The 18,770-nt window shown below is 36.1% G+C and overlaps 1 protein-coding gene across 1 annotated transcript; it reads left to right on the forward strand.

The window, feature by feature from the left end:
* The first annotated feature begins 2,996 nt into the window (after positions 1 to 2,996).
* LOC120434447 (low affinity immunoglobulin gamma Fc region receptor II-like) lies at positions 2,997 to 11,892 on the forward strand. Its single transcript, XM_039602569.1, has 10 exons — positions 2,997 to 3,027; positions 4,017 to 4,048; positions 4,156 to 4,215; positions 5,206 to 5,472; positions 5,839 to 6,090; positions 7,572 to 7,733; positions 7,862 to 7,912; positions 9,093 to 9,191; positions 10,724 to 10,789; positions 11,233 to 11,892. Coding segments are annotated over exons 2-10 (1,050 nt in total). The 5' UTR covers positions 2,997 to 3,027; positions 4,017 to 4,047; the 3' UTR covers positions 11,325 to 11,892.
* The last annotated feature ends 6,878 nt before the right edge of the window (positions 11,893 to 18,770 follow it).

Genomic DNA, 18,770 nt, shown 5'->3' on the forward strand with positions numbered 1-18,770 from the left:
AATATATGTTTACAGACATTGCCGGTAAACACGTGTCTTATTAGTGGAGCTAATGTGGCTGTAATTAAGGAATTTAATTTAAGATGGCACTACGACACAAAACCTCAGGATAAGCTGAAAAACCTAAATGCAGAGCAGAAACTACAGAAAGTAGAAGAGTCAAAGAAGAATCTGACATTTCAGCAGACTTTTTTCACCAGAGCAACAGTGTTGTGAAAGCAAGTTTTGTTGTAGCAGAGGAGATAGCGAAATCACCCTGGCTATTTACGAGGGAGAGTTTCTGAAGAGCTGCTCGGGTTGGTGAGATGGCCATGAACACAGTTGTGTGAAAGAAGCAAAAACTTTATTACATCCTCTCTTGCTGTGGATGAAAGTGTAGACATGATGGACATTGCACAGCTGACCATCTTCATCCGTGGAGAGGAAATATTGAACATTAAATCGATGCACGGGACAACGACATGAAAAGACATTTTTGAAAACGTATTTCAAAGTGTAACCAACATGAAACTGCCCTGGGACAAACTTGTTGGGAATTACAACAGATGTAGTGCTTGTGTTGTGCGGTGAAAAAAGTGGACTAGTCAGCAGGATGCGAGTAAAGATGCAGGAGGAGAAATATACCGGTGAGTTAACAGCATATCACTGGATCATACACCAAGAAAGGCTGTGTGGTAAAGTCCTAAAAACCGAACATGCAATTATCACCGTAACGCAAACCGTAAATTTAACTGAGTTGGGATAAAAATTCTTAATAGATTTTTTGAGCTCAGCAAGGAAATCTGTCAGTTCATGGACATGGCATGTATGATGCGGTGAAGGCATTTCAAGTGAAGCTGTCACAAATGCACCAGTGCAACCTGCCTCATTTTCTCTGTTGCCAAGTAATGTTGAACCAAGTCAGCAGACTTTGCTGAACTGCACCTGTGCAGATTCAGATGGAGCTGCAGTGTAATGACGTTCAAGGGAAAGTGCAACACTGAATGGGCCGCACAGTTTATTAGTTCCATTCCTGAGGCAATGCTCCTTCTACATGCTTGTGTATTCTTTCGTTCTTTTTTTTTCTGGGGTTTTGGCAGCATGTACATATTTCTAACTTGCATAATTTTGAGAGGACATGTTTTTATGAAGAGCAACATATTTAAAGTTAAAGTTTATTTTTTAAGTTTATTTAACACTTTAAAGCCGGTCAGAGCGGGCACGCTCCGTTTTGCGTAACTATTTTTAAATCCCAGTAGAACTGCAACCATGTAAGCTAGCACAATTAATTTTTTTTGCATATGAAACCGGAGGAGTTGTACTTACATCTTATGACATCAGTTGCCCTAGGTCACGGTTTCCTTCCACATATAGCTTTGCAAAAAATGCATAAAAAGCACTTGCAGCAACAAAAACATAATATTCCTGAGACACACTTTGCCGATCCGATCAGCTGTTCGTAACACTTCCTAGGCTGGAATAGATGTCAGCACCAACTATTGCATGTCTGCTATTACCTGCCCGAAACCTGAAGTGACGTGACATTCGCGGAAATGTAGTTTTTATTATTATTATTATTATTATCAGGGCCTTGCAAGCCTATAGTGGTGTTTTTAAAAGTTATCTTTGACTTTATGACTTTCTGTGTCATTTCTGGGAGGCTTAGAACTCAAATTGCACAGCTGGAAATAGTTTATTTTGATGCATATGCTTTTTTTTGCAAATTTGCACTATAATATTTATTTTTGTTTTTCCTGCAGTATATAAAAATTGGTGTATTTCAAAAATAAAACTATGAAGGCACTTAAATAAATTTCCTGTGGTGGGAAACTAGTTTGTGCAACTTTTTTGTATTTACAGTTTTGAGGGATAAGCTTCTTAAATTTCTCTAACTAGAAATATATGTTAAAAAAAATAAAAATGAATTTCATTTTTTTTGTAGTTTATTGCACTTTTTTGCAATTTCTGTAATTACTATGCACTTAATGCAACAATTATATTACATTTGGGCTATAATGGTTGTATTGATGTATAGCAACTTGAAATGCTCCCAAAAATGGCACTACAGCATGTAAAAATATAATATAAGCTCTGGCGGACTTGGTTCTATGGTAGGTCTTAAAGGGTTAATCTGGAATAATATCCCTGTCTGTTTTTTTTTTTTCATATTTATGTTTCAAAAGCATGGTTTTAGTGTGTTCAATAAATGTTTATCTTGTTTGGCCCGCGACCTAAAGTGTGCCTTGAGTTTTGGCCCCCTGTGCAATTGAGTTTGACACCCCTGGGTTAGAGGCATAGTGCTTTAACCTCCTAGGACCTGGCGTCCACATATGTGGACATCACATTTTGGGTTATTTACATAAAATACTCAATTTTGCTCTTCAAGTACCTGATATCCACTTACGAGGACATTATACTGCTACTGTTCCATCTAAACTTGAAAAGAATGTCTTCATATGTTGCTCTCAGTTTTCTTAGAAACAAAAATCAGGTAAAAAAAAAAAAAAAATCTTGTAACTCTTTGTTTTTACATTCACCGGGTCCCAATACCCTCAAATATCAAAGAGAAATTAAAAATGCATGCTGTGGAAGAGTTCAGATCTTAGGACATTAAAGTCCTCTCTATTACCAAAACTCTGCTGACTCAGTAACTGCAGAAATCTTAAACTATGGCATTACCATCAGCAAAAAAAACAAACAAAAAAACAAAAAACAAAAACTGTGCACTGTGGGTTTCTATGACTGAGCAGTTACTTTACTTTATTTTTTAAATTTTCAACATATCCCAAAAAGTAGGCTGAATTATCAAAATCTAAAATTGAGCAAACACAAAATTCAATGAATAAAAGGGCATGAAACAAATACTAGGCTGTAGGGACGTTTTCGTGCAATCGCTTGTGACTGAAATGGAACCCTGTTGGGCCTCAGTCACCACAGAAGCACAGGAAGAGGAAGTTCTTACAAAATAATATATCCTCAATTTAGTCTGATGCTCATGCAGTCAGCAGCAAGACAGCATGGGGGTCAGATTTCCCACCAGCAGACTTTGTGAGTACTGACATTGTCTTAAAAAAATACATGGACAGACTAAAGGGCGAATTAATATATCCAAAATACACCCATATATTTTCATGTATTTTTGTGGTGAGCTGTTTGTAACAGCTGTTTGTAACAGCTCACTAATAAATGCATAGGACTTATTATTAATGATGCAAAAATCCATGGTAATACTTTATAATATGAACCATAAATAAGGTGCAAGTACCCTATTCTAAGTCTGTGAATGTTCTCAGTCATACAGGTCATCGTACACTAAGGAGCTTGGAGAGAAAAGCGTCTGGACTTCTTTGAGTTGCGTGAAGACGTTTCACCTCTCATCCGAGAAGCTTCTTCAGTTCTAAGGGTCGATTGGTGGGGAGTCCCAGATTTAAACCTAGTGGGATTTTCCCCCCAAAGAGGGACAAAGATCCTCTACCTAATCACATGAGCCAAGGTGTGAAAGCAACTCAAAGAAGTCCAGACGCTTTTCTTTCCAAGCTCCTTAGTCTACCCTATTCTAACATGCATTTTGCAGCCAACAAGGCACAAATAAACCATACTTACATGCAGTTTTCAAGCAACAATTTGCAAGAAGCAATCAAAGAAGTACATTGTAAGTACAATTCATGTTTTTGAAGTAAACAATGAAACAAGTAGAATGTAAGAACTGTGTACTTTCTGAAATGTGAGCCATATTATGGAGTCACCTGCAAGACCCCCGAGACAATGAAACAATTACACTGTAGCACACATGACTAAGGCACAAGTAGCCTGTAATTTCATGTAACCAGTCAGGTTGTTGCAAGAGACAATAAAATAATTACATTGTTAGACCACAAGTATCCTGTAATGACATGTAATTTCATGTAACAAGTTTTGTACAGGAAACACTAAAATAATAACATAAAATTTAATTAAATCATTTTAATACTGGGTGATTTCATGGGAAAATTCTGGAAAAACAAAACAAAAACAACAACTGCATTTCTCCATCTTAGATCTTCTGCCTGTACTTTCCTGCAAAATGCAAGTAAGTACAGGGTACTTGCGCTTTATTAGCTAGCTGCGTTTAAAAGTGTTATCATAAACACTGACAAAAATATTAAATATTAAAACTCTCATTCTTAATCTTTTCAGTGCTGAATGTTCTGTTAATGTTGAGTATAGTAGCTGAATTCAGTGATTCTCAAACACATGGTAAGTTTTTAATTATTCATGTTTTTTCTGTGTTTTTAAGTGTCTCTCTGTGTGTAATAGTGTGTGTAATAGATTATATAATGTCTTAACAATCTGAATGGTTTTGAAACTAATGCAGTTGTTGTTTTCCAGCTAATGAAAAGAATGAAATTTGAATATATATAGAATGATCTTCTGAATATATTTAATGAAATGTGACATTACATTTCTTTGCATTTATTTTACTTATCTTGGCCTTTATGACTTATCTGGGATGTAAAATGGTATAATGGTTTCAGTGATATGGTATCATGTGTTATCATTCAATTCAATTCAATTCAATTTTATTTATATAGTGCCAAATCACAACAAAAGTCGCCTCAAGGCGCTTCATAGATACAGAGAAAAACCCAACAATCATATGACGCTCTTTGAGCAAGCACTTTGGCAACAGTGAGAAGGAAAAACTCCCTTTAGAAAAGGAAGAAACCTCCGGCAGAACCAGGCTCAGGGAGGGGCGGCCATCTGCTGCGACCGGAGGGGGTGAGAGATGGAAGACAGGATAAAGACATGCTGTAGAAGAGAGACAGAGATTAATAAAATATATGATTCAATGCAGAGAGGTCTATCATGTGCTTCAGCTTCTGCTTGACATGTTATCTCAGTTGACATCTCCGTTTTGATTGATACATTCTCTCAAGTATTGTGCAAAATCTTCTTTTCATAATCTTCATAAGTATTAGAAATGTTTCAATAATAAAAATATGATCTTCAAGGTGATGCAATATAGACTACAAATTATGTATACCATTTGCGGTTTGAACAGCTGTCACAAAACAGTTGTCAAACTCTTCAAACTACTGAAATAGTTCTGCTGTTGCTATTTTGTAAAGGCGGAGAATTCAGAAAACCTCAACACAAAACATGAGGTTCACTCATTCTATATATCCAAGTTTTATTCTATATATTCAGACACTGACAGAAGAGTCTTTATTTGATTTTGTGTCGCAGATTCAGGTTTTCCTCAAGTTGTTCCAAACAGACAGCAGTTCTTTAAATCAGAGCCTATCACTATCAGCTGTGAAGGGCTAAATGGGCTGACTGGATGGAGAGTGATGAAAAAGATAAATGGAGATGTTAGAACATGTGCTTCAACCTGGGAAGCATCGACTGGACCTTGCAAAATTAGTAATGCATATCCAACAACTGACAGCGGAGAATACTGGTGTGAAATGGGAGGAATACAAAAAAGCAACTCCGTCAATGTCACTGTAACTGGTAAGTACATAGAAATGAAATTATATGTTAACATATTTAGTCCATTCATCATTTTTTCCTGTTTAGTATGTCACTTACAGTAATGCACAATGTCATATTTGATATATATTTTCATAGCAGTAAGGTATAATTTGTCTTCATAAAATGCATCACCATCATAATAAAAAAAACATATAGATATATATTTACTGCATCTGCATTGTAATAATCAGAAGTAACATATGTTTTGAAAAAGATTTCTATTTAAAAATGATGTGAGCTATTATCGTTAGTAATGAATGAATATAATGAATGATTTCCATATATGTATAATTTTAACAAATATCACTTTTTGAAACAATAACTGTTATACATTCTGCCATTTAGATTTAGAGACTCATGTGATCCTGGAGATTCCCGCCCAACCTGTGATGCAGGGAGAAAACGTGACCTTGCATTGTAGAAAAAAGGATGCAAACTCCAACTACACTGCAAAATTCTATAAAAATGGCATCTCCATTGGGAGCAGCTCATCAGGAAACATAATGGCTCCCACTGTATCCAAATCTGATGAGGGACTTTACAAATGTAGCATTGCTGATGCTGGAGAATCACCGGAGAGCTGGCTAACTGTTGGAAGTAAGATGCATCAATATTTTCGAAATAAAATTGGAGACAAACTTTGTACCCGTGGCAGTAAAGACGGACCTGACCACACTTCAACACTTTTCAGCATCTTTATTTACTCAGTTGCTTGCGTCTTACACTCACAGCTGTAGCTTTTCAGCTGCCAGCCACATGTACACAACAGCAACACAGTCAGGACCCAGTTCACTCTCATATGCAGGGGAGGCGTGACGAGCTGATGCAGCTCAGGTTTATCAGTCTCACTCGCAGCCACACCACAGTACCCAAACTATATTTTAAAGCTTCATGATAAAGTGTGTAAATGACAATGTTCAAAGAGACATCAGAATGATGCCTTTACATGTCATTTTTGGAGGTTCAGTTCTGAAGTTGGTTGTTTTGTAACATAAGGCAACATCTTTATTTCGACATATCGATGTCCATAGGATTTCTGTACATAGGTATGTGTAGTCAAAATGTGGTCATTATTGACATCTCTTTGTTTTAACAACAAACTTTTAGGTTATATTGAAATATCTGAAGTTCTTGTGGTGTTATTCTTAGTTAGGGTTTAGTTGACGTTTAGTCTAGTTGTGTTTTCACCTATGTCTCTGTGTTTGTGTCTTTTCCTGTCTTCTGTCTTAGTCTGTCATAGGTTTCTTGTCTGCATGTTCATGTTGTCAAGTTTGTGTTATCATGTCTACGTCTCTACATGTTTCCTATTTTATTTTGAAAGTCTGGTGTTTCTTTGTTCAGTGTGTTTAGTTTTACTCTTCTCCTACGATGTTATGTTAATTTGTGTCAACTGTTTCACTATGTGTTTTCACTTCCCCCGATTACGTCCTGTGTGCATTTAGTCTGTGTGTTGTCATTTAGTCTTTGACAGGTCATCTGTTTTTCTTTCCTCCAAATCACGTCGAGATTAAGGCTTTCACGATTCTGCTCAGGTTATGTTCATGTTCATGCTTCTTGTCCACGTAAACTCTTCATAGTTTCTAACATAGAAATGTGCAGAATCGTGTTCATGTCACTGTTTTCATAGTCACTGTTTCTTCCGATTTAAGCCTTAGTTTAGTTTTGTCCTAGTTCTTTTTTTTTAACCTTGGTTTGTGTACTCATGTTGTCAGCCTCTATAAGAGGCTCACTTTTTGTTTATCCAAGTTGTTTGTTGTCTGTATTTGAGTCTATCATTCATGCAACACACAGTCAGCTCCAGCTGGCTGTGATGCCTTTTGTGGTCCCATGTTTCGTAGCACATCTTTTCTATTGGCTACAGGTTCATTTTTATGTAACTTTGTGTACAGTCATGTCCAGTTATCATGTGACTTGGACAAGTCATTAGAAAATGATTGGATCAGTATGCCACCTTTATTTATATATGTATATATATATATATATATATATATATATATATATATATATATATATGTATATGAGAGAGTAATTTAAAACATTTTAATCCTTTCTAATGCACGTTGCAATTATCTTTCCAGCAGGTCATCCTACAGTGCCTTACTTAGAGATCTACCTGGGGCTCTGCATTGGATTGGGTGTTTTATTGGTGGTCATTCTGCTAATACTGGTAGTAGTGTTTCAACGTAATAAACATCAACAAACCATCAGAAATGACACAGAAGAAACTTCTTTGACACCAGGTATGTTGACAGCATGTTCATCAAAACATGTCTTTTTATTTTATAACAATAAGCATGCATAGTGATTCCTGGTGGCCATCACTAATTAACTTTTTTTTCTTGTTGATTTTGTCTTTTTTTATAAACAGGTGCTCAAAATTCTACTGCCTCCTCTCAGCCTCCCTCTTCTCCACAAACAGGTCAGGAAGGCAAACATTTGTTTAGGAACAAAAAACATGTACAGGGTGGGCCATTTATATGGATACATTTACACATATAAATGGCCCATCCTGTACTTCAAATCTGCAGGATCATGGAAATCCAAAGTAGAAACACAGCACTTTAGTAAATCCTATACCTGAGGACATGCACCTGCTATTACATTGTTTGGTCTGTGATTTTTTTACCCTCAGCAGGTTTTTTTAGTGTTAATTTTGATATCAAATGTTTCATTTAGCTTTTAATTTAGTCTAATTTAATTTATTTTGTTTTGTGGATAAAACAACATTTAGGCATCAAAATCCTTTGAATTTTTTATCATGTCTTAGTTGACTGAATATGACTAATATTATAACAGACTTTTGATTAAATTGTTGAATAAAACATTATTTTGTTTTAGTCATAATTTAGTCAACTAAATTCATAGTTTTAGTCGACTCAATATCATAAGACTTTAGGAGACTAAAAATGTATTCAGCTGACTGAAATAGAAAATATAAAGGTTTGAAGTATTTTTACTGGTGTGAATTTCTCCAGACAACTTATTTTCCTTGACATAAAATGTATCTATATATCTACTCTTAAAATTTTGCCACATTTTCGTGAGACAGCGGGAGCACGAGAGCTAGATCTACCTCCCTCTCTGCAAAAAAAGGGCTTTACCATTTCACAGTATAACCTTACTGCACATGCAAGATTGGTCAATAAAATTAATATTAGCTTTTATTAGGCAGCATGCTGTTATCATGTATAATAACATTTTTTGAATATAAATTGCATGTTACAGTTATGAAACAACTTGTGTTGTGTTTTCATGTGGTAGAAGCATAAATCCTATAAATGTGTCCCACACTGCTGGTAGGTGGTTGCTAGGAAAGACAATGACATGGTAATCAGTAATATATATAAGAACTATCAGGGTCCTAAGATGTGAGTAATATAATAATAATTATGACAGTTAAATATCATTTAACTGGGGCAGCACGGTGGCCTGGTGGTTAGGACTGTTGCCGCATAGTAAGAAGGTCCCGAGTTCAATTCCACCATCAGGCCAGGGTCTATCTTAACTTAGAGATGGTTATCATATAGAGCAAGTGTCTAGAATGAGGTATTTAAAAAAATAACTAAATTGTCTGCCCATATCTGTATACTTTCTTTAAGGTTTGGCTTATCTCTATATTTCAGTGCCTGCAGTGGTAAGCAGAGCTGAACAAAACAATGAGACATATTCTGTCATCACAAAACCAAGCATGACCAAAGGTAATTTGCCTAAACTGGAAAACATTGAAGTCATAATACCCTTAATTGCTTACAGTTTTTTCTGATGGCTTAAGCACATTTTTTGTAACTATTGGCTATTTTTGCAAAACTCTACACACAAATAAGAAACTCTTCACCAAATCAGCAAAAACATTGTAGTTTTCTTATAAAAGCGAATAACCCTTGCTTAACTCTCCACACCTTTGTAGAAATGGTATTTTTGTATCCAACAGTTAACACAAGTCATCATATTAATAAGCACACAATGCACCAACTACACACTGATGGTAATAATGAAAAACACATCTGGCTTTGGCTTCTGGCTCTGTGCACAAGGTAGGCCATGTCAGATTGAGGTCATACTTTTGTCATAGATCCGTAAGCATAGAGGGATCCAAACTTCAAGTACTGGTGTTTATTCACACACATCAAAACAAACACAAGTGTTTATTTCCAAGTATAGGATTATTTGCAATCGCCATATTGACTATATGGGTTTCTTGGTCTGCAGTGAACATGCTTCCTCTGCCCCAGCATCTGGTCGTCTAGCAAATCTGTAAAGTAACAATTTCAGTATTTTTACATCTATGGTATTGTTGTGTTTCTCATTAGCATGGCAGTGCTACAAATCTTAGTGCAGAGTGACTGTACTAACCGACTCTCATTTCAAAATGTCCTTATGATGCTTGCTACAATGTAGCGGCTCGAGTTAGGCTGAACCCGTTGGCCAGCTTCCCTCAGGGTCACTCCATGGTTGATTACATGGTCCACTATTGTAGCTCTGATGTCATCAGCAATTCAATTTTCTCTTGTTACCCTTCCTCTCCCCCCTCCTCTCCCCCCTCCTCGTCTTCCTCTCCGCCCTCCTCGTCCTCGTCTTGCTCCTCCTTGTTCTTGTCGTCCTCTTCATCCTACTTCTTCCCCTCCACGTCCTCTTCCTCGGCCTCCTCTACTTCTCACTCTTCCTGCTCCCTCCATTGTAGTCCACACACACAGCTCACCTGTATTATAGTGGTTAGGCTGATTGCAAAGTGAACTAATTATCTAAAAAAAGTTTTCACATGTAACAGTGTGCCAGACAGTTGGCAAAATAGTGTAAATAACAGCCATAAATGTGTTTAGTTTTGCTAGGAGTGTGTTGATCATTTGGAAATTGAGTGTAAAGCAGTGAGTTGTGTTTACAGTTCTGCAAAAAGAGTGCTTTGCAGTGGATTGTAGCTACAGGTTGTCAAAGTGTGTGGCAAACTGAGTGCAAAGCAGTGTTTGTGCTTTTAGTTTTGCAAACTCAGTGAGTGGTTTTGCTATAAGTATTAATAGTTTTAGAAATTGTGCTATAAGAATCACAGTTAGGGTTTAAGCATTCAGAAAAAACTGTAAATGCCTAGTGGAAGAGAAATATCCTATCATATAAAAAGTAACATCTTCCACATGTCCACAAATGTCCCAGCCGGAAATAAGTGAGGACAATTTACATTTAAATGTAACGAAAAGAAAAGTCATTCTTATGATGTTTTGTTGTTATATGCCTGCAGAGGACCGTGCACTTGAATCAGTCCAGAAGACGTATGCTATGGTCAGAAAACCCAGAGATGTGAAAGGTAATTGACACTGAAAAATAGAATATTTAACATCCTTTATGCTCACGCCTATGTTTTGAGAACAACTAAAATGTATTTTAGTTTTTGTGCTTTAGGGGGATTTCTGACAGTAATGTTATATGTTTTTTCTTTTTTAAATTATATTTCTTTTAAACACAGCCTGTGTGTGTTTCATGCTGTTGATATTTTGAGCTTTGTTTTGTGGATCTCAGAAAAAAACCCACACAAGAAACTCACAGAAAAATATGTTGATGAGTCCCCTCAGTCTATCAGATTTAAAACAGTCACATAACACTGTTTTAAATTTGGGGCCTTAATTTGTCATAGTTGGCAACAAATTCGAAATAGTTGGTTCAAATATAGTTTCCAAAATTTCTGATAGCTTAGTTCTTAATTCAAAATAAATAATTAACTGTTTGGAAATTGATTGTGTCTCCAAACAGAGATGGCAGCTGCGAGCTGGTTGCAGAGAGGTACCAGTCAACGAATTACTAGCATGGATCCGGATAACTTTTACTGTTCAATACAAAACTAAAAATAAAGGAAATGCTAGTTATCAGAGTGCCTTTTATTTCCTTTGGTAAAAGTGGCATTTATATAAAATATAATGAAATTTTTTTGTGGTTATTAACACATTTCATTCCTTTTGTATAAACAGTTAATGTCTAATTGGTAAAAAGATGGTTGTTTATGGAAACTTGCAAACATCTCACCCTCATGGTTTGTTTTGTTAATTATCTCCATTCTTCATCTGAGAGTGAAACTGTCTGCCACCTCACATCATCATGTCTATTTTTAAGGGTAGCAGTTTTGTTTTAAAATAATTAAGCCCAGGGCTACTTGCTTTGCCTCATGCCTCATTATAAATATGAATACACTGTTGCAATTTTTCAATATACTCACTGTGGCTTCTGTGGCAACACAGTGTGTCAAATGTTAGTGTTGTGTCAGCTATCAACAGAATATCTGTTTAAAGATGGTGATACTTTCAACACAAGGTGTTAAAGTTGGGAGAATAACTTAAATGCAAAAAAGTCTGCATTTTGTTAGAAAAGAAATTTATCTAAGATGATTGTGTTGTTAATATAAATATATATATATATATATATATATATATATATATATATATATATATATATATATATAGATAGATAGATAGATAGATAGAAAGATAGATCGATTATTGATTAATATTATTAATTAATTATTAATTTCTATTTTTTCATGTGATTGGTTTGGAGTCTTATTAAAAACACTGGCCAAATAACTCATTTGTAGTTAATATAATTATTTTTTGTGTCTTTCTATCATGTACTGAGTGACTAATTATTGTTGCTATACCTAGTGAATTGACATAGTAAGGTATTTAATCTCAGAATTCTTTCCTCACACAACAGCACTATTTCTTCAGCATTGTGACCAGCACTACAAGTACTCTAAGTTGTGTTTTTTTCTCCTCCTGGTTTCAAGTCAGGAAACTTTTGAATGCAAAATGAATGTGATAACATCTACATCATAAACCTCCTTCGTTTAGTCACAAAAGAACGTAAAGGACACAAATGTGTTTACGCGGTACAGGTGATAAATCAATGTAAATGGGCAACATTTAGTACTCCAAGGTAGTAGTGAGACATGTTTTATGATTTAACCTCCTAAGACCTGCCGTCCACCAATGTTCCCTCTAAGCTGCGCACGTGCGCAATTGCGCACTGCTGGCTGTCTCTGCGCAAAGAAAATCTGCGTTGCGCACAAAAAAAAAAAAAAAATCTAACCTGAATTGAAATTAAAATTAATACTTCGACAATCCTGTTTTGCAGTGTTAGTCAGTGAGTGACTGGCTGCTCCCATAGATTAGATTAAAACGATGCCGCCTTATCCCATAGTTGAGCCAATAATGCGTATATAGGCAGCCAATCAACGTCATTGACTGGCTATGACAGCGTCCTTATGTGCCAACACCGGTGTTTTAGCTGGGAAAGAGGCGTGGCTGATGTGGAGTGAAGCCACGTTAATGACAACGTGTACAACCATTGGAGATGTGAGTAGGACAGACGGAACAATTGACGGGAAAAAGTGTGGACTTTATACCAGTTTTTAAATTGTGTTGATAGGCCACGTAAAACCAGAGTTGTGATTTCAACAAATATGCAATGTTTGCAATGCAATTCAATGTTTGGTTTTCTTCCTGAATAGGTTGTTTATATTTACTGTGGGAAGAAAGGCTCGAAAGCACTCTCCGCCTGTGAGCAAAAACAAACTCCACCCCCTCTACCTTTCCTATTCGTCCCAAAAAGTACCATTTCGACCAATCAAAAAATGATATGGCAACGAGGCATCTAGTTGTTAAGAAACGGGGGGAAGTTTTAGGAGTGACGGTGGCGTTTTGAGATGTGAGAGATTTGAGACGTTTAGCACAAATCTTTGTGTAGTTAGTGTGTAGTGTAGTCAATAGTTTTGTTGTGTGTGTCAGAACAATGAGGGACTGCTGAATGTTACAGGTGTTACACACTGTAAAAAGAAAATAGGTGAACCAACTTAATTGAATTGTTTCAATTGGTAACACCTAATTTAATTAAGCGCTTTGAAATGAAGTTAATACATTAGATAAATCAGTTGTGCACTCTAATGTATTAACTTCATTTCAAAGAACTTAATTAAATTAGGTGTTACCAATTGAAACAATTCAATTAAGTTGGTTCTTTTTTCAGTGCAGGAGTGATACATCTCCTGTTGTCAGGCCTGCAGGTATCAGGCTGTTGTTCTCCTTTATCTCATAGTGGACAGAAATAATTTTTTGGAACTGCACAAATAATTTGTGTGGCATCAGATTTGATGGAGAACAGCTGATTGTTCTGTAAATAGTTTGAAATGTTTATTTTAAAAAAAAACCTTGGCTGCATTTAAAAAAATAGCTGCAAAAAACTTGTTGTTTGGCAAACTGAGTTACTTTTTTGAAGAAGTAACTATATAATTAATTGCCCATCATTGGTCATTATATACTGTGTTTTGCAGACAGAGAGTTACAGGACTCTCTCCCAGACCACAGACTCATAATACAAGTCAGAGCTTTATAAAAAAATAAAGAATAAAAAAAACAAAGTTGTGTTTTCGAAATTGGAGTTCAAGTCATTTTTACTTCTAATAGTGTTAACATACTACACAGGTCAATGACTAGATTTTTTAAAATTTTCATTGTAAGTGGGCTAAAGCAGTTAATTACAAGTAGTCTAACATAAATGCAAACACTGTAATCTGATTATTTTTAATAAACCATGTAACTTGGATGGATTTGATGCTGGCGTGACCACAGTGCACACGTCTGATGTCGCTCACAGTGGTCCAAGGGATCGCTCAGGGAGTTTGTGTGTTCGCTCAGACAAGTGAAAAATTAGAGGGAACATTGCCATCCACATATGTGGACATCACATTTTAGGTTGTCTAGACCAAAATACTAAATTTTGCTCTACAAGGGCCTGATATCTACTTACGAGGACATTATACTGTCAGTGTTTCATTAAAATTTATAATTCATATGCGGATCTCATTTTTCTTAGAAACAAAAATCGTGTAAAAATAAATTGTTGATTCTTTGTTTTTACATTCATTGGGTCACAATCCAAATATCAAAGAGAAATTAAAAATGCATGCCGTGGAAGAGTTTGGGTCTTAGGAGGTTAAAGATGGTGAAAAGTAAATACACCATGTTTCATTCTGCCTTTTAACAAACACATCCATAAAAACACAATTTTCTATGTTTCTATGTATTTTCTGTGCTGGTTTGATGGAAGAGGATGCTAGGCACAGGATAAGATGGAGATCAGAAAACCGCTGTGGCAAATCTCAAAGGGAATAGTCGAAAAAAGAGCTTAGGCTGATGGACAGAGAAGTGCTGTTTTATCTGTGAAATAACCTTTTTTGACAACTGTTGCATTTTAGGGAGAAAATGAAATTAAGATCGTTAAATATCCAAGTCACCTCATCTGTCTCATCCAATGAAGGTCTAAGCACTAAAACATCAGGTTAATGAAGTGACTTGACGTGTTTTGTCTTTCTTTCTTTCACCTTGCAATATTCAAGAACTGTAAAGTAAAAATATCCTCCAAGTTGATTTGTAAAGTATCAGCTGGGTACTGTATAATGTTCAACTTTCAGTAAATATATTGTGAAACTGTTTAAGACAGTCATTTTTAGACATCATTGTGTATATTTACAGTATTTTATATAGCCATTTATTTAAGTAGCTATTAACTGGCAATAAGCTGAACAGGAAATTTTCTCATGTGGTTATCACCGTGTTCATCGGAATTTGTTTATTAAGAGATATCCATTCAGCATAACAGTTCTACCGTTTTTTTTTTCCTTTTATCTTTTCCTGTCAACTAGAAGATGTTGCTGATATGAAGAGCTATTAATACACTGACTGGTCATGCTAGTTTCACTTGTAACCATACTGAGGCTTAAAAACATGACATCATGTGACAGATCATAACTATCTTTAAATAGCTGGTGCATTTAATAGTGATAGTATTACATAAGTAGTACATTCTGCTGAGAATGTGAATTCTGCTGTCATGGTTCTGACTTATTTTACACTTTTAATGTCTTATTTGACATTTTGACACAACATTTCTGAAAATTATTATTTTATTATTATTATATACTGATAAAATATTAATATTTTTTTATATTATTGTTATTATTATTATAATAGACACTATCTCTACTTTTAAGATTAGGCTTCAATCTTTCCTTTTTGCTAAAGCATATAGTTAGGGCTGGACCAGGTGACCCTGAATCCTCCCTTAGTTTTGCTGCAATAGACGTAGGCTGCCGGGAATTCCCATGATGCATTGAGTTTTTCCCTTCCAGTCACCTTTCTCACTCACTATGTGTTAATAGACCTCTCTGCATTGAATCATATATGTTATTAATCTCTGTCTCTCTTCCACAGCATGTCTTTATCCTGTTTTCCTTCTCTCACCCCAACCGGTCGCAGCAGATGGCTGCCCCTACCTGATCCTGGTTCTGCCGGAGGTTTCTTCCTGTTAAAAGGGAGTTTTTCTTTCCCACTGTTGCCCAAGTGCTTGCTCATAGGGGGGTCATATGATTGTTGAGTTTTTCTCTGTATCTATGAATTGCCTTGAGGCAACTTTTGTTGCGATTTGGTGCTATATAAATAAAATTGAATTGAATTGAATGTAGAATGTGAATGCATGGACTGGTACATGGCACCAAAGTGCACGAATATTCAGTTTATATTAAAGTCATCATCAGTATTGGGTTATCATTACCAGTAAGAAAAGAAAAAAGCTACACAAAAATGTAATTTCCTCGACACAGGCAACTCCATCTTCCATCAGTATCTACTCATATATTTTTGTCATAAATCTTATAGCCACTAGAGGTCACTGAGGCATATTTTAATATTGTGTGAGTGGGGCAACTTAACCAATGCCTTCTACTGTGTTTATCTCTTGATGTTTTATTGATGAACTCTTTCCTGTAGTGGTTATGTCAATGTTAGAGACTCTTCAAATAAGTCCTTAAAAGAATTATGTGACAGTTTTTAGGCTTTACTTTTATGCCTCTAAATTTCCAAATTGGAGTTGCATTTGAGCTTCATTTGTGTTCTTTATTTTCTCCAGCTGTTCAAGAATTGTTTCTCAAGTCTAATTCTTTCTTCTTCTCTGCCATTACATGAACCGCATACACTACTGATTCCTTTTCGTGCATTTTTTTTTTTTATCAAGAACTTGCTTCATTAATTTAAGATCAGTTTTTGTTTCCTCATCTTGATTTATTTTCACAGACTGTATATTATTTTGTTCTGTTGGTTCCATATTTGTTACCAGATGACTCTGATTTTTATCTTGCTGTTTCTCTAGCTCCTTCACTTTGGAAGTAAGTTCATTAATATCTATTTCTAAATTACATTTATGATTCATTAATAATTGAACTGCCATTAACATAAAATGTAATAAATAAATCATATAATGCAAAAACAAACTACTCACAGTTCAACTTTTAACTATTTAAATTTTCACCTTTTTTCTTTTAAACAAATTTAAAGTGAAACAACACAAAACACTGCAAACCACAACACAATTAAATATAAATTAAAATATGAAAAGAAGATGCATATTCTCTGTCATATGGGCCTGCATGAATAAACTTTCTGAATCCTTTATCATCTGCAACTGAAAATAGTTGTGGATGATTACTATACCTTTCTAATGTGTACTCTCTGCAGTGTTTAAATGCTTACATATACACACACAGTCACTGTCCCTCCACACATACGACTCGGTTCTGCTTCTATGCCCCATCTTTGTTTACTATTTCCCACCGAGGCTTCTAGACTTCGGATTGGCCAACATTTCTACACGTTTAGGAATATATCGGCACCTGTTGCTTTGACATGCTCCTAGCAGCGTTTTCCTTCATTTCTGCATTTACATGTGGACGGGATTATTTTTTAAAACGAAAACGCAAAATCTCTGTTTTCAAAAATACTCGTGTACGTGTGGACGTAGCCTCAGAAGCTCGTACAAATTCCAAAACATGTAGAAAAGACAACAGAAGTGCTCCAGAATGCTAGGCGCACAGTGTTGAGCTTTTGTTACCTAGAGGCTACACAAGCCAGCAAGTACCAACGACCGGATTTGGTGTGTGGTAGTAGCAGGTAAATGAACATTTTTTTTTTTAATTATTTGATTATATATGAGTGCTTGTGTATAAATACACAAACAACACACATATGCTTTCAATTGTGTAATTTAAGTGATCTAGGTAGCTCTGTTTTGGAAGTTCAGTTCATGCTAGAAATGTGCGACGTGTTCTGTCTCTAGGGGCCACCGCATATATTTATATATAAATAAAACCACTTTTTTTTTACATTAGTAATTCCTTTTGTGCATAAATTAATTAAAGCAACAAAACAACCTGAAGATCCGGTTCGGAGCCGAAAGAGCCGGCTCTTTTTAGTGAGCCGAACCGAAAGAGCCGGTTCTCTAAAAAGAGTCGAAAATCCCGTCACTAGTCCCTGGCTCTCTTTCTCTCTCTCTCCCTCCCGCTCTGTTCCTGTGCTACTGCGACTGTAACTACCGCCCCTCCCCCTTCTGCCCAGCTCAAAGCACAACGCTCGCATGACGAGTGAATGGGGAAAAAAGTACGAGAGAGAGGGTGAGAGAACGGGGAAAAAAAACCCCACGGCTCTCGATAAGGAGCTGGCTCGCGTTGCTCACATCAAAGATCCGGCTCTAAGAGCCATTTCATTCGCGCAGGACGCACAGATAAAGGTTATACCGTCTTTACTGTGATTCCTTAGTTTAACAGCACAGTACAGCAACCACAGGCTTACAGAGCGGTGAGGGGGGTGTGGTCTGTGAACAGAACATATACAGAATACTGAATGTAATTTTTGGATTTGTTATTTTATAATTGTCATTTGTATTGATATTATATTAAGAAACATAATAATTTATGTTTGGAAGTATATAGTTGCATATTGAAAGAATGTCTCATCCTAGGAGGTCTGTAACAACTCTGTGTAGCATGAAAAGGGGAGTGCGTTCACTCCTCTTCAGAGTGTTCTGGCATAGATCACGCACGTCCTAGGGTCCTGGGAAAGGTCATATCTTCTCTTTATGATATATGGTATAGCAAACACACATATATCTGGTTAAGTATAAGAGACTTTTGTTTAGATATCCCGCTAGACTCCTGGGGAGTCTTCGCAGGATCACATCTTCACACACACACACACACACACTTACACAACGCACAGACAAGGTACTCTTTGTTCACATGTATACCTATGTAAGACGTCATATGTTCATGAACCTATGCATATTCATGTAACCACAACAAAAGGAGTGCTACAGGTAACCTGACTGAGGTCAGGTCTCCCTCATGCATGAGTAACACAAAGAACTTTGCCTGCTTGTGTCTTGCTTTGCTGTTTAGTTGAATTCCCTCAGTT

The sequence above is a fragment of the Oreochromis aureus genome, linkage group 3 (assembly GCF_013358895.1).
Source record: "Oreochromis aureus strain Israel breed Guangdong linkage group 3, ZZ_aureus, whole genome shotgun sequence".
Taxonomy (NCBI): Eukaryota; Metazoa; Chordata; class Actinopteri; order Cichliformes; family Cichlidae; genus Oreochromis; species Oreochromis aureus.

Excerpts from the sequence above, each read along its gene's own strand:
- LOC120434447 (XM_039602569.1), top strand. Across the intron at positions 4,216-5,205 it reads CAGTGATTCTCAAACACATG|ATTCAGGTTTTCCTCAAGTT; the intron begins GTAAGTTTTTAA and ends TTTGTGTCGCAG. Across the intron at positions 6,091-7,571 it reads GAGCTGGCTAACTGTTGGAA|CAGGTCATCCTACAGTGCCT; the intron begins GTAAGATGCATC and ends TTATCTTTCCAG.